At 33.6% G+C, this 14,780-nt stretch overlaps 1 protein-coding gene across 3 annotated transcripts; it reads left to right on the top strand.

Annotated features, from left to right (window-relative positions):
• The first annotated feature begins 924 nt into the window (after positions 1-924).
• Positions 925-13,024, top strand: LOC128166362 (beta-1,3-galactosyltransferase 5-like). 3 transcript variants are annotated; one of them, XM_052831472.1, is made up of 3 exons: positions 925-998; positions 2,372-2,422; positions 11,573-13,024. In XM_052831472.1, exon 3 carries the CDS (start codon positions 11,698-11,700, stop codon positions 12,790-12,792), a length of 1,095 nt encoding a protein of 364 aa, XP_052687432.1. In that variant the 5' UTR covers positions 925-998; positions 2,372-2,422; positions 11,573-11,697; the 3' UTR covers positions 12,793-13,024. The 3 variants fall into 3 exon arrangements, with proteins under 3 accessions (XP_052687432.1, XP_052687433.1, XP_052687431.1); XM_052831471.1 differs by having other exon boundaries at positions 934-998; positions 2,199-2,422; XM_052831473.1 differs by lacking the exon at positions 2,372-2,422 and having other exon boundaries at positions 927-998.
• The last annotated feature ends 1,756 nt before the right edge of the window (positions 13,025-14,780 follow it).

Here is a 14,780-nt window from a genome sequence, read left to right as displayed (position 1 = left end):
CCATATCAATATTATCGAAAAGTAAATACTGTTATGAAAAACTATTAGGCCTAATATTCATTTTTCTACACGTATATCAATAGAGATCATTTGGTTCACTCAAGGCGTTTGAAACAAGTTAAAAAATGACACTGGTTTCAAGTGAAATATGCACTAATTACGTGGTCTTAGCTAAAAAGCCAGACAAATCTTGTTTATTTCAAAGAGCCGTAGTTGAGTGGCCTGCAATGAAATAGACAGGCGAACTTATTACATGCATTGCAATGTGTACTAAAATAAAAAGTTATGAGCAGATCTTTCAATGATTTTTTTTTTCATCAACCACTTTGAAAGTTTTTCGTTTGTCTGTTGTAAATTGCAAAGAGTAATTCTCAGTGTTAGTATTAATGGAATCACTCTCTTCCACATAATTATTTTGGTCAGTACTATATGACTACCATAGATCCTTTGAAACACATAAAATTATGTTTAACGTTAAGACGATACCCATGGCCATATGCTTTGCTGAGTTCATTCTTTGACACATGTGCTAAACTTGAGTATCAACAACTCTCTTTCGAACACCTCTCTTTCCGCCATCTTGAAAGGATTTAACACCCCCCCCACCCCCCCCCCCCCCCCCGAAACCGCACTAGCAGGTGGTTTTAGATTTCCTGGAAACTTGTTTCAGTTTGTTGTTTAATGTAAGAGGGTGAAATTAAAAAAATTACTTTGATAATTTTTTGAATGTTTACATAAAATAAAAAATTTCTGCGGAGAACGGGTATTGAACCGGGTACCGTTGGTTTGTAACCATGTGACTCATACCACTAGGCTAGGTTAGCCTTAATTAGGCAGTAACATTTTATCTTTATGTAGAAAATACATTTAGGTTTTAGATTAATTATTATATGATGTCATAGACTAGCATTCTGGGTAATTCTTGCCTGGCTTGCCTGGCTTACTTTCACTGTTGTCATTGCTATATCGCGTTATCGTTCTTACGTCATGTACCTTGGGTAAGTTATTTTATTTTACTTGTACATTCTTCACACCCAGTTGTCATTTTGCATTGAAATTTTAAATCTGAATAAAAACACTATATAGTAAATAGAATTTTCAATGAAAAGCTTTCGACACTCTTACACTCTGAGTCCTTCATTTGAGCCCCTTTTCTTGATATCAAATGAAAGATGTTGTGATTCTGAAGACGTTTTATTCTCCAATAATTTAGACGTTTCTTTTCGTTTTGAGATATGTGCATGTAGGATAAAAATAATTAGGGACCGACCCTATAAATCCTTAACGGGCCGTTTTACAAAAACTGAAAGGTAGTTGCATTTGTTTAGCTTTTTTTGTTCAATATTGCTTCAAAATTATTTCATGGTTTCGAGAATATAAGCGTAAGAAATTAAGCATTCTGGCCCCTTATGGCCTCTTATTTGTAACATATGACCAAGAGTTTGTATTACATCGTTGCAGATGGTTAAAATACATGTATTTTTGCTTCAGCAACAAAACAAAATATTTATGATTATAATAGATATTTTTAACGGTGTTTTAGCCCTTATGTGAATATTCGTAGCGAATCGACTCAGCCATATTCGAGAAATCTTTGCACAAATTCGGTAAGGAACAAAAAAAATGCATGTAATAAAGAGTCCACAACTAGTAACATACTAGTATACATAAATTATTGCATAATTATATGCATTTCAAATAGTTGGCTTGGATACGCCACGCATACCTTTAAAGTTTAAAGTTCTGTACAATGATACATTGGCGGTTGTAATTTCAGTTTGCAAATGAATTCAAAATACACATGTGGAAACGCAATACTAGTATGAATTTCTACCAGTCTCTCGTAGCATTTTTGTTTTCAGATAACGTGGTTATGTATCCGTGAAATAAATAAATCCCCGTTTATATCCGGTTACTGACTATTTAAGTCAGTGGACCGACTAGATGACCGGACGTTGATATAGGATGCATGGTTACCGCGTAGAGGAAATATTACAACTACTGTACACGGAATATTCAACTGCATAATTATACGTGTCACTTCCTCGCATTACATTGAAGATGAAATACACCAGTTAAACTTCATTTCAAATTGTTTTATATCAGTTTCAAATAAAAACCAAATAAGCTATGTGCTACTTAATAAGTCTTTGATATGCATTAATACGCAATTACTTACGCAGACATTTTTTTGGTAGGGGTGGGATGCACAATTTCTAAACATAATACACCGATCAGATCAGCAATAACATGATAAAGAGGGCCATAGAAAATTAAACGCCATCAAGACCCAGATCCTGGTTCTGAGGGCCGTACGTGAATGATGACACTAAAATACACAGCGTAACGGATTTATTGGTGTATATTTCAGAACTGCAGTTTTTGGAGTTTATAACTGCTACTGCATCAACCATCGACGCAGGTTAGAAGTTTATAAGGCACATTTTCAAATAGTCTTGCTCAAGTTTCAATGTTTTATTTCTTTGATCGCATATTATAACCCTCCTTTATTCAACATTTCAGTTATTTAATATTTGAGACATAAAATGGAAATTAAAAAAACGAAGCGAAAGAAACAACAACATGGAGATTTGGGCAAGTCTCGCTTTTAAAGCTATTTTATGATTTATCACAGTGACTATAAACGCTGCACAAATTTTTTTTTTTTTTAAATTCTACTGGCACTGTACCAGTTATCGGTTAAAATTTAATGTTTTCTTTTCGTATTTCCTTGTTTCTTGATATTTTTTAGATGAAACTTGACATACGTAAATGGTGATTTCCTTGTTTATCCATCTGTTACATTATATCATTGTTAAAAACTCAAAACATATTTTTGTGCATTTTAGCACGCCCCGAATTTGCCATGTTTTACAAATAACTGTATCAGTTATCGGCTTTGCGATAATAACATAGTAAAATCCTTGTACATGTTGATTATGCGTTCAACTGCACAATGAATCTCTTAGAGTTTAATAAGTTCCCTTTGTTTGTACATGTAATGTGTATTGATATTATGTCAAATCAAAGAAGGTATATGGTAACATATCACAAAGATGCCACAATCTATTTTTAATTTATTACGCCACTTCCCCCACTGCTGAAAGTGCAAAGATGTAAATAGTCGCGTGCTATAAACCCGAACTCTCAGTTTAGCCGATAACTGATCTTAGCCGATAACTGGTATAGTACCAGTATATATCGTTTGATTTAATATGAACTAATATGGATCAGAATACATGTAAATTTCTAAATGAAGAAAGAATTTAGAAAATAAATTAATGATGGTGACGATGTTGTAAATTCATGTATTTATATTTACAAATGTACATTTAGTGTATATAATTTTCCCTTTTGTTTGCATTGAAAATCTGCGACGTTCAATTTTCTATGAATACACTTTGCTAATTCATGCGCCATGAGCAACAAATATAAACTTCACGTGTTTTGAGTAAATTTATTATTGTAATATTAAATGAAACGTTAAACCTTACACGACCAATTCGATACGTACTTTTGAAAAATAATCACTAAATTATATCTACTCTTATTTAAAAAGATTTTTCTCTACAAAGTTTCTGGCACTATAGTTTTAGCTGCGGAAGCGTACTAGATAACATGTTAATATGGCTGTTCCACGTCTGTTTCATATCCCTGACTGAGAGCGTATATAATGGCTTTACAGCGACGATACACATATATTTGATACAAAAACATCATTATATATATAAATATAAGCATTGAAAGCTTATTTTTGGATGCAATCGGTCCTATGACACTTAATGCGGTGCAGTCAAATTGTCATGCCGTGCTAACGCGCGGTATTCAATTTGCACCGCATTGGTGTGTCATAGGACCGACTGTATCCAAAAAAAAGCATCCAATGCTTAAATGAACATTTTATTTTTCACTGGACCCCGTTCTCCATCATCTCAATACACGTATGTAGTAAATTGTTGTAGTCTGTGTAGTTATGAATAGAAATGAAGGGCGAGGGAATGTTTTAATATTGGGTGTCCATATCTCTGGGACAATTGTCGATTGAACTTTAAACCGTACACATAAAAAACATTTGTAAAGAAGCGGCGACCTAGAACGAACACCCCCATAATTATCACATTATAATTTACAAGGTCATGCCGGGAGGCATTACGAACTCGAGACACCTCCAATTTATAACGTTTGTTCATTTTTGAATAGAAGATTTTTTAAAAATCCTGATATCATCAAAACTTTGGTTACCCATGTTATCCAAAGAAAATCATCAATTTCTAGTAGTTAGAGTGTCGGCTAATGATTTTGAGCCAGAGTTTCGAGGTTATCTCATTACTTAATTATGTCTCATGACCACATTTTGTCATACGATTTAATCGTATCTGTTACACAAAACTGCCTTATCTTCAGATAATCATGAAATTGTAAGAAAACTTCAGATACTAGTAACTGTCTTAAGTCTATTCTGAACTGGTAGATTGCATTCTATAGACTTCTAATAAAAATTTGCAGATTATCTGAACGTGTCTCTGGAGATTATACTTTGGAAAATCATTACAGATGATATGCTGTTGACCGTTTACACGTTTTGTCTAACTCTTCAAAAGAATTTTCATCTACCTAGTTAAATATTCATGCAACATCTAACACATAGATCATGTTCACATGGCCTGACGTTAGAAAATTTCTTTTTATAAAATGCTTTCTTTGGTGATTCAAGCGGGTATATAGGTAGTGACATTGCAAAAAAAAAAATAATAATAAAACTAGAGCAAAGCTCGTTGCAAAGCAACGAGTGGGTCTTCCGTTAATGTCGGAAGTATTCTCAGGCCTTCATATTTATTTAAGAAATGAATTATTTATTAGTTTTATGCGATATAAAATGGTTTGGGGCAGTTTACGCTTTTAAAACCGCGAAGCGATCTATTTATATTGTTTAAAAGGTTTTTGAAATGCATTTCTAATGATCAACGAAAATCTGAGCATCAGTCAAAGAGTTATAAGCAAGCTACAGAGCTCAAAATTCTTTCTTATGTAAACAAGGCTCGTGTCCTGTTTTTGTTTACATTGCTTCATTAAACCGGTAAAGGCTCTTTTTCAAGCTTATTTCTCTCACTTCTAATTTGTTTTAAGCGTATATCACAATCATATATTAATAAGATCTCTTTACTTTAACTTCTAAAACATAAAAAAAGATTGTTTACATGACAAAGAATTGTGAGCTGTGTATCTCGCTTTAAACACGACGATTGACACTCACGTTTTGGGTGACTATTGGAAATGCCTTTCTGAAGCATTATAAACATTTTGACCCAAATCGTGACAATGCCCCTTGAAAACCAGTCTTCGTAAAAGTGTCAACTGCGCTGATAGTTTCACTGCAGTTGTTTTATTATTATGATTTCTTTGCTCATGATAAACATTGAGTCATTAAAGTAAGTTCTGTAAAAGAATAAATCATAGACTGATCTTTCAACCTACAAGTTGAGAACATTGCATAGTACTATTTATGCTCGTGTGAAGAATTTGTATGAAACGCCAAAATAAATAAAAATGCGCCGGTTTTAATAGGGATGGTTTTTACTCTAAACAGGCAGTAAACTTGTATGAAGTAATTACATTTAGTTACAATTCATTTTGATTACTTAAAGTAGTCAGAGTATCGCACTACGTCATAATACGGATTTTACAATATTGGTTCGACTTTTACAAAGCGTTTTTGATACCCGGTATTGATTTTGCTCTACATCGCTGTTGTAAACAATGGCAATAATAAGCAATTAGAACAGTAATACATGTATTCTATGAGAGATAGAAATGATTAATGTTGAGAAACTCGATTCTGTTAAAGTTAAATGAAAAACGAAGTTTCTGATTAAACCAGGATCTCAGGTATGCTTATATCTTCTTTGTTTTGCCCCCCCCCCCCCCCCCCCCCCGAATTTTTCTTTTTCTTTTACTAAAACCGGTTTAAATCTAGAGACAGAAGCCTTTTTTCAAATTTAATCAATCGTCAATTAATTAATGTTTAAATGATATCTAACATTGTTGACAGATCTAGGCTGAAAACTGTAGCAAATGTGATTTTTACTGATTTTTTCGTCAGGGTCTACTTGGTTTAGATCTTATAGCGTGAAAAGTAATCCGTCAATATATAATTTTTTTTACCAAATCTTTTTTCTAAGATGTCAATCTATAGAATAAACACCATGAATTTAAGTTTGAGTCCATAAAATAGTAAAAAAAATACCAAACGCGATACTAGCATTGCAGTTTTTGTATTCTATTTTGATACATCAGGTCCATAAGGCGTACTTACTTACAAAAACTTGCGCAAAATTACTGATGAGATATGTCTTAAATAAATATTCATACTCTATTTTGTATGTTCAGTTTTAATTTTCCCAAAATTGGTAATTATTTTTAGGAAAAACGGACGTCTGGCAAATTTCATAATTGTCAATAATTTTCGCAAGGGGGTACACCCGTCTGAGAGGTGATAACAAACAAACTAGCATGTAAACATACATATTTTCTTTTGTATATGTATTGCTAGAATGTATATTTATCATTTAAACCTAAGCTTTTAATGATTGAGCCCATTTAGTGCCGAGTATATGACTACCTTAAGATTGGAGCCCGGCACCGCGGGCGCCATCAAAATATCGGTTACATGTACTGTCCGTCCGCCTGTTATTCAATAATTCCATGAATGTACAGTGACCATCAATAAAGTTTCTAGGTCATATATATAATACTATTATATCATTAAAAGTTTTAAGCCCATCCATTAATGCGAAAACATATAAATGCTTGAAGAGGTGCATATGTACCGGTCGAGAAAGTAACGGCCGGTTGCTTTCCGATCGAGGCATTCAGGTGGTAAAGACTTCTAAACAGCTAAATGCTTAATCTAAACATTATAGGAATATGTAAAACTAGATTAAGGAAAATACAAACAATAAAAAATAAAATAAGGTAATCATATTCTTTGAAAGAATTCCAAAGGTACTCGTATTATCTTACACATCTACATATTGTGCTGTACACATTGCGTACACATCAAACACGTGTCTCGTTCAGAGAGAGTGCATATACACATGTATACGAATATAGCGTCTACGGCAAATTGTAGACCCTGGCCGAACTATGCATACGTTTTTAAAAAGTTTGTCGTGTGTTACGTAATTAAGGGCAATAAGGGGCCGTAATACAAAATCTTTGACACTTTATATCTCTAAAAGAAAAAATCAGATAAGCAGTGGTGAAAATGTTTTGAATAATTTTCTAAAAAATATGCAATCTGCTAATTATTTACATGACCTCCGCTTCACGTCGGTTGACAATGGTTTTCTCGGAGTATCAGTTTCAACTGTTATCCTCCCAAACAGTCGCTATTTATTTTATTATGCTGAATGTCTTAATTTTAGAGAAATTTCTACTGCTTTTGTATAGAAATGACGTGAATTCCACGGCGACCCGTACAAGCATAATTTACACGCATGTAACAATTCGTTGTGTTACCCATTGCCAAATGTGTTGCTAACGTTGAGGGTAATAGAACGGATTATCAACTGCGACTAAACCAATCAGATTTCAGTATCACGTCATTTTTTAAAAGACGTCACCGGAAGCAAACAAAATTGCATTTTTTAAAAACCTTCTAATTTATAATACATGTAGTATATTCCAGATTGTTTCAACAAGAATTCAAATCAGTATTAGAATATCTTGGTAAAACATGACTATAATTGCTTTTCTTATGTCGAGATATCTCAAATATCTCACTTATAGATGTCTCAGGTTTTTGTGATTTTCATGTTTTTTTTAAATGTCAGAGGACAGAGGAATATGTTTTCTTTTTCTATTATGGTTTTCCGCTTTGCAATTGCAATTTAGTGTCTTATGACAACTTTTCTAATTTAGGGTTTAAAATTTTCAAGATTGTATATTATCATTCAAAAAATTATATAGTAGACCTATTTTTCTCTTGCAACGAGATCGCATTTAGGTATATTTTTTGTTATTGGTTTTCATCGTAAAATATTTTAGTTTTAGGAGTGGGACCCATTGCATGCACATGTTATAATGTATCGCCAAAAAAGCCCAGGCTGACGCTAACAGCCATTAGGCCGTAGAAGCTTTATCAGCCAGTAGAAAAATTATTTAAGTACTGAGAGTACTCGAACGACAAATTATATTTTACTTTATTATCAGCATATTTTAACTATTATCAAGAGGACTTATGCATAAATAATTTTTATGAGCATTTATAACTTCGGAGACAGTAAAGCTTGCCTGGATAAGAATTATAAATGCGTTTATGTCTAATAAAACTCCATTGAATATTGGTATTTGTCTAAACGTGTGCCTAAAAATTTATCCCCGTGTCTGTTTACTTTACTGCGGGAATAACATGAATGAAAAAATCAAAAAGATTTCGTATTATTACAAAAATGGGACGATTAGATGTTACATTGTGATTTTATTCTCATAAAAAATTGAATATGCCGCAAACAAAAACCAACACAACAGAAATCCAAAGGTGAATTGTGGATAATCTTTGTGTCAGCCATGGTTTGATTAATTTAATGGCCAAGCTATATACAAGAGACTATTTAGCTCACCCATACTTTGGCGGTTTTTATTTGGTTTGTTTTGTTTGTTTGTTTGGGTTTTTTTTTTTGCCTTTTACAATAATATTGGGATAAAAAGAGGTTCATTATCTACCTTATTTTTAAAGAGCCAAGTGGCTCCCAGAGGTTTGGACTCATTTTAGGGGTTTATATCTCAGCAGGGTAGTGTAGAGGACCTATGTGGCTATTATTTTACGGTCTCAGATTTGGCCTGCAGGGGTACCACCAAGTGTCTCCCAGAGGGTTAGACCAATTATAAGGCCGGTTTATACCTCACTTGAGTTTGACCACAAGACCTAGGAAACACTGGGATTAGGTAGAGGCCTCCAAGAAGTACTTTTATTCATAAAAAGCGTCAGAGGGCGCCAATGATCCTTAAAAGAGGTCTAGTAAGCTCACGCATCTTTAGGTTTTTTAGCTCGCCTGAGCTGAAAGCTCAAGTGATCTTTTCTGATCACATTTTGTCTGGCTGTCTGTCTGTCTGTCCGTCCGTCTGTCTGTCCGTCTGTCCGTCCGTAAACTTTTCACATTTTCAACATCTTCTCAAGAACAACTGGGCCAATTTCAACCAAACTTGGCACAAATCATCTATAGGCATAGGGGATTCAAAGTTGTGAAATTTAAGGGCCACACCCTTTTACAAGGGGAGATAATTAGAAATTAATGAAAACAATTGAGAAAATTTAAAAAATCTTGTTCTCAAGAACAATTAATCCTGAAACTTGTGTGGAAGCATCTTCAGGTAGTGTAGATTCAAAGTTGTGAAAATCATGACCCCTGGGGGTAGGATGGGGCCACAATGGGGGGGGGGGGTGTCGAAGTTTTACATTGGAATATAAAGAGTAAATCTTTAAAAATCTTCTTCTCAAAAACTAATCAGCCAGAAAAGCTGAAACTTGTGTGGGAGCATCCTCAGATAGAGTAGATTCAAAGTTGTGAAAATCATGATCCCTGGGGGTAGGGTGGGGCCACAATGGGGGGGGGGGTCGAAGTTTTACATTGGAATATATAGAGTACATTTTTAAAAATCTTCTTCTCAGAAACTAATCAGCCAGGAAAGCTGAAACTTGTGTGGAAGCATTCTCAGGTAGTGTAGATTCAAAGTTGTGAAAATCATGACTCCCGGGGTTAGGGTGGGGCCAGAATGGGGGGTCGAAGTTTTACAAAGGAATATATAAAGTAAATCTTTAAAAATCTTCTTCTCAGAAACTAATCAGCCAGATGATTCTTTAAAATTGTTAAGACATTGGCCCCAGGACAATTCTTTGGCCTCACAAGAAGGTTTAGAGTTTGATGTAGCTTTATATCCCATATACATGTATAAACAATCGTTAAGGATCGTTTTGAGAACTGCAATACTCAACATGTGATATGACTATAAAATCATCCTGTTAGAAAAGGGATTTATGATTATAAACATAAGAATATATAGGGGGGAAATGGATTTTATTTATACAGGATCTACATGTATTCTTGTACATTGTCCAGATAGTTTGTATTATGACTCCATTAAGCTGATTTTATCATACCTATTGTTCCTCAGGTGAGCGATGTGGCCCATGGGCCTCTTGTTTAGCATTTTACAATGATACAATTATATACATGTATAGGGGTAAAAGTGGTCCAATATTTCCCTTATCTTTGAAATGTTCATCAACCGGATACCAGAGCGGTGTATGGGACCTATAGGGCTTTTAATTCCCATTTTTTCGTGTGTAAAACAAATTTTAGTTATTGTAACAAATGATGTGTGAAAAAGTTATTGAATTATATATGAATGTATAATTTTGAGCCAGGTGCGTTTACTCCTGTGCTCACACAGCGGGCAAAAATCAGTAAAATTGTGTTTTGTATGTTTGAACAATGACGCTGAATGTCTTGAAGGAGTAGTTCAAAACTTATCATTTTTCATACCACGTGTCACAGGATATCTAATGTATTATACTTTTTTTGCAACAGCATCGGTTGGTCAATGGCATTAATTTCTATTTTTGATATGCAAAGAAGTATTCATTTCATCAATTCAAACAACCAACTGACACGTTGTACGACAGTCGAATCTCAGTGCACTTCCTTAAGCAAAATGCAATGTTGTTTTAAGACAAATATCTATTGAATCCTCCAAAGTATATTTTTTCAATACTCATTTTTTGTAACACTTGATATTATTCGAAAAATTATTTTGAAAACTATTTTATATCAATTTCTTTCTACCTTCAGAATTAATATTGTAGATTGTTCTGAACCCCTTTTACTTAAAAAAAAGGAAAGTAAAAACCATTTCAATCTAAAACTTTTTGGATGAAAACCATTAAATTGACAAATACATACGTCTTTGAAAAACTCAAAATATAAACACTTACAACTTAAATTTACCCCCATTGGCTGACCAATAGGTGCCCTCAATCTCTCAGTCCCATCGTAATCTAATCAAAACAAATCTCTAGCAGTAAGGTTTCTTAATTAGGTACACTTTCTTGTGGCATCGTATCATCATGAATGTGAACATAGAGAGCGTCTATCAATTTCGTGGGCTTGAAAATTTGTTGCGCGGCTCAATTAATAGATACAATTGGACGGAAAGAAATTCTTACCTCCAAAAGAGTCTATTAAAAAAGGCCATGCCAAATTTAAATTTCCTGGCGACTCTGGTAAATTTAAAACAAGGAACAGGTTGTCATAAAAAAAATTATTCTACCCACATGTCGCAACTTCATAGTGATTTTAATTTAAGGTTAATGCCAAAAAAAAGAACAAAAAGCAAAACTAAACAAACTAACACTAAAAAACACAATTTAACAAACAAAACAATTGAAACATGACACCAAATTCATCGTTTATATCAGAGAATTGTGTTAGTGTTCTATGACGCTTTTTGTAATATTGATTGTTTAGATATATTATAACAACGCTACGTTAGATTCTGGTATTTTTTTTTTCAGATTCAGACTCAACTAGATGTTGTGATATATTCTGTGAATGATTCGACATCAAATCTTTTACAAACCAGTCCATAGAAAAGAGGACACCATTACAATACCCCCTGAACATTTTCGTCACATCGAAAATGCATAGAAGAAGTTCGTACCTAAAATTTATTTGCCTTACGTGTTTAGTGATATTTACATTGATGTTTTTAACAATGCAAAATGAAAAGAATCACATTTCCATGTTTATTGAGGATATGGTTGTCGAAGATGCCCCAATGAAGGGATTAAGGACATTTTACTTAGACTCCCAAACCAGTACAAGTGACAGAGTGATAAAAACAAAAACGAGATACCCTGCCGGGATGCATGCACCTTTTCTCATAAATAACCGAAATATGTGCAGGAAATACGAAAAAATATCTGCTCTTGTTATGGTACACACTTCTGTTGGGAATTTCTGGAGACGAAAGGAAATGAGGAGAACCTGGCTCAATAGTTCCCATTATAGTCCCGAAAACCTGCAGGTGATATTCTTGGTTGGTACGACGAGTAATAAAACAGCGACAAAACTGTTAAAGAGTGAGAATAAAAAGTACCACGACATCATACAAGGTGATTTTGTGGACTCTTATAGAAATCTAACAAATAAAGGAGTGATGGGATATCGATGGATCACAGAAAATTGTATGAATGCAGAAATAGTCATCAAAATTGACGATGATGCATTTGTTAATTTCTTCAAGTTTTTTGAAGATTTTTCATTCTTGAAACAGCGGAAGCGATTTATGTTTTGTAACAAAATAAATCCAAATTCAATGCCAATCATAAGGCAGCCTTCCAGTAAGTGGTTTGTAAGTGAATGGTTTTATAAAGGGCGTGACACGTACCCCCACACATACTGTAGCGGGTTTGTAGTGTTTATATCTACTGACCTAATTCCAGCCCTTTACCAGGCAGTGTTCACTGCCCCATTCTTCTGGGTCGATGACTTCTATTTGTTTGGATTGCTTCCAAGCCGAGTAAAAAATGTGATACACGAAAATTTTCGAGGAAACTTAACATTTATGCACCCAGAAGGCTTGAAATGTTACAAGGAATTGAAAAGAAAGTGTAAATATCTTGTAATGCCTGCAAGAGACAAAGAATTGGACGTTATGTGGAAGGCGGTGATTGCAGATAGACAACAAAGCATATACGGAAACTATTATATGAGGGAACGATCTATTTATTAATGTATCAGGAATAAGTAAGATAACCTCAAACTTGTATTAACTGATAAATAGAGTAAAAAACATAAAAAACACTAAAGCCGATCTGCAGTTTAACTGGCATCGTGTTGATTTTGTATGTTTTATCTGTTTCATATGCATAATTTAGTCAAAAGTACTATTTATTATAATGAAATTGTTAGATACTACTTGCTAATGTTTCTAAACTCTTAAATATATAAGAGTTTATAAATTATGCTGTACTTGTTTTTGAAAACTGGCCATTGAACGTTTTCACCTAAGAAAATAAGAGTAGGGTATGATTTTGAGCCAAGAATCCTCAATCCGAGTTAATTTGTGCTGAAAGTTTCTGCCTTGTTTATGAGTAACGTAGTGATAGGGGAATTGCTTTATCAACAGCAGTTATCTTTTTGTATCAATCATTCATACATTAATTTATCTTTTTGAATCGTATTGACGTATGTAATAACATAATAAAAGGACCACAGTTATCAATATTTTTTGCGAGATAAGAAGAAAAAGAGTGGGCGCATAAATTGTAGAATCGGCGGACACCTGGGTGCACAGGGAGACGTACAATTTCATAGATTATTTTGAAGAAAAAAAACGAAATTCTGATCGTTATTTGGTTATTTTAGGGCGTGGAAACTGGCTAAAACTTTTTAGAAACGTGTGAAGATAACATACAATCATGCATATATTTTAACATACAATAGGCTGATATTTAACAAAAGGGATAGAGAGATGACCAAGATGTTTTTCAATATATATTTAGGGGGGGGGGGGGGATAGTCCAGAGATATGAAGATTGGTTTAAAGCTGAACATGACTCATAATAAGGGATCGTCACACAGGTATAATTATAAACATAATATATCATTGCTGCAAGGCATATCAGTAAAGTAAGTCACTTATTTCACTTGTTTCTCTGTTCACATGGTTCTATTTGTTGACATTTCTGATGTGGTAATTAGGATTCCGTTTGACCTAGGGTAAAACTTCCTTATGCAGAGCAGTGGAAAATAGTATGAATTTTGGTTTTAAAATAATTTTTCAAAGCTTCATTTTTAATGTATAGATGTATGAGATGGAGAGGTACAACCATGCAAAATTTTATTATATTAAAAGAAATTGAACATGATAAAACTTTTCAAAATTCCTCTGCTCTAGTCAACATGTCAAGAAATAAGTGATTTTCAAAATTTAGCTCCTCCCATTTCCCTTTTATACTCCTGCCTTGGATTTAAGATAAGGATTGTGACACTCGTTTTATTTTCGTCTACAGAATGTTTCCCAGTTCAAACAAAAACCACCAATGTAGTCTCAAATCAATGCATTTGCAAGAATAACTTCCGATGCTTTTCACAGACACAATCATCCCGTAGAGCAAACTTTATGACAAAATGTGTTGCTCAATTCATAGGAATAAGCGAGGTATGAACTATACAACTCAGTAGTTTTAAAGCTTTATTGTTAAACTTAGGTTGCAAAAGCACTGTATTATTGATGAAAATATTTCAGTTCATTCAAGTTTCTTTACCTTTGTTGATTTCCATTTCGCGTATATGAAATGTACTTAAGTGTACATAGTATCTGCAATATTAGATATCACTTTTTGATTTATTGTCGGGTGTAATGCATTCGTGGAAATTCCTTAATGTCACCATAAAGGTACAAAATTAATTTGAGCTGGTGGTGATTACTGGCTATATAAATAGCTTTCTGTTTAAATTTCTGTCGTAATATGGATAACATAGAATTTTATTTAAAAATTCTCAAACAAACTAAACTTTTATTTACACCAAATAGAATAATTATCCTAGCAAATTTACAATCTATTTGTTAATAAACCTTCATGAAATGACGTATCCATTAATTAAATTTACAATTAAAATGATAGATCAATGAAATAGCACGGAACTTTCTACAACAGCATGGGTAAATATTGTTAGACTATTATTAAATATCATAAACCCCTGAAATTATCTGTT

Source organism: Crassostrea angulata, chromosome 10, assembly GCF_025612915.1.
Source record: "Crassostrea angulata isolate pt1a10 chromosome 10, ASM2561291v2, whole genome shotgun sequence".
NCBI classification, from domain to species: Eukaryota; Metazoa; Mollusca; class Bivalvia; order Ostreida; family Ostreidae; genus Magallana; species Magallana angulata.
This window is presented reverse-complemented; position numbering and strand designations above follow the sequence as displayed.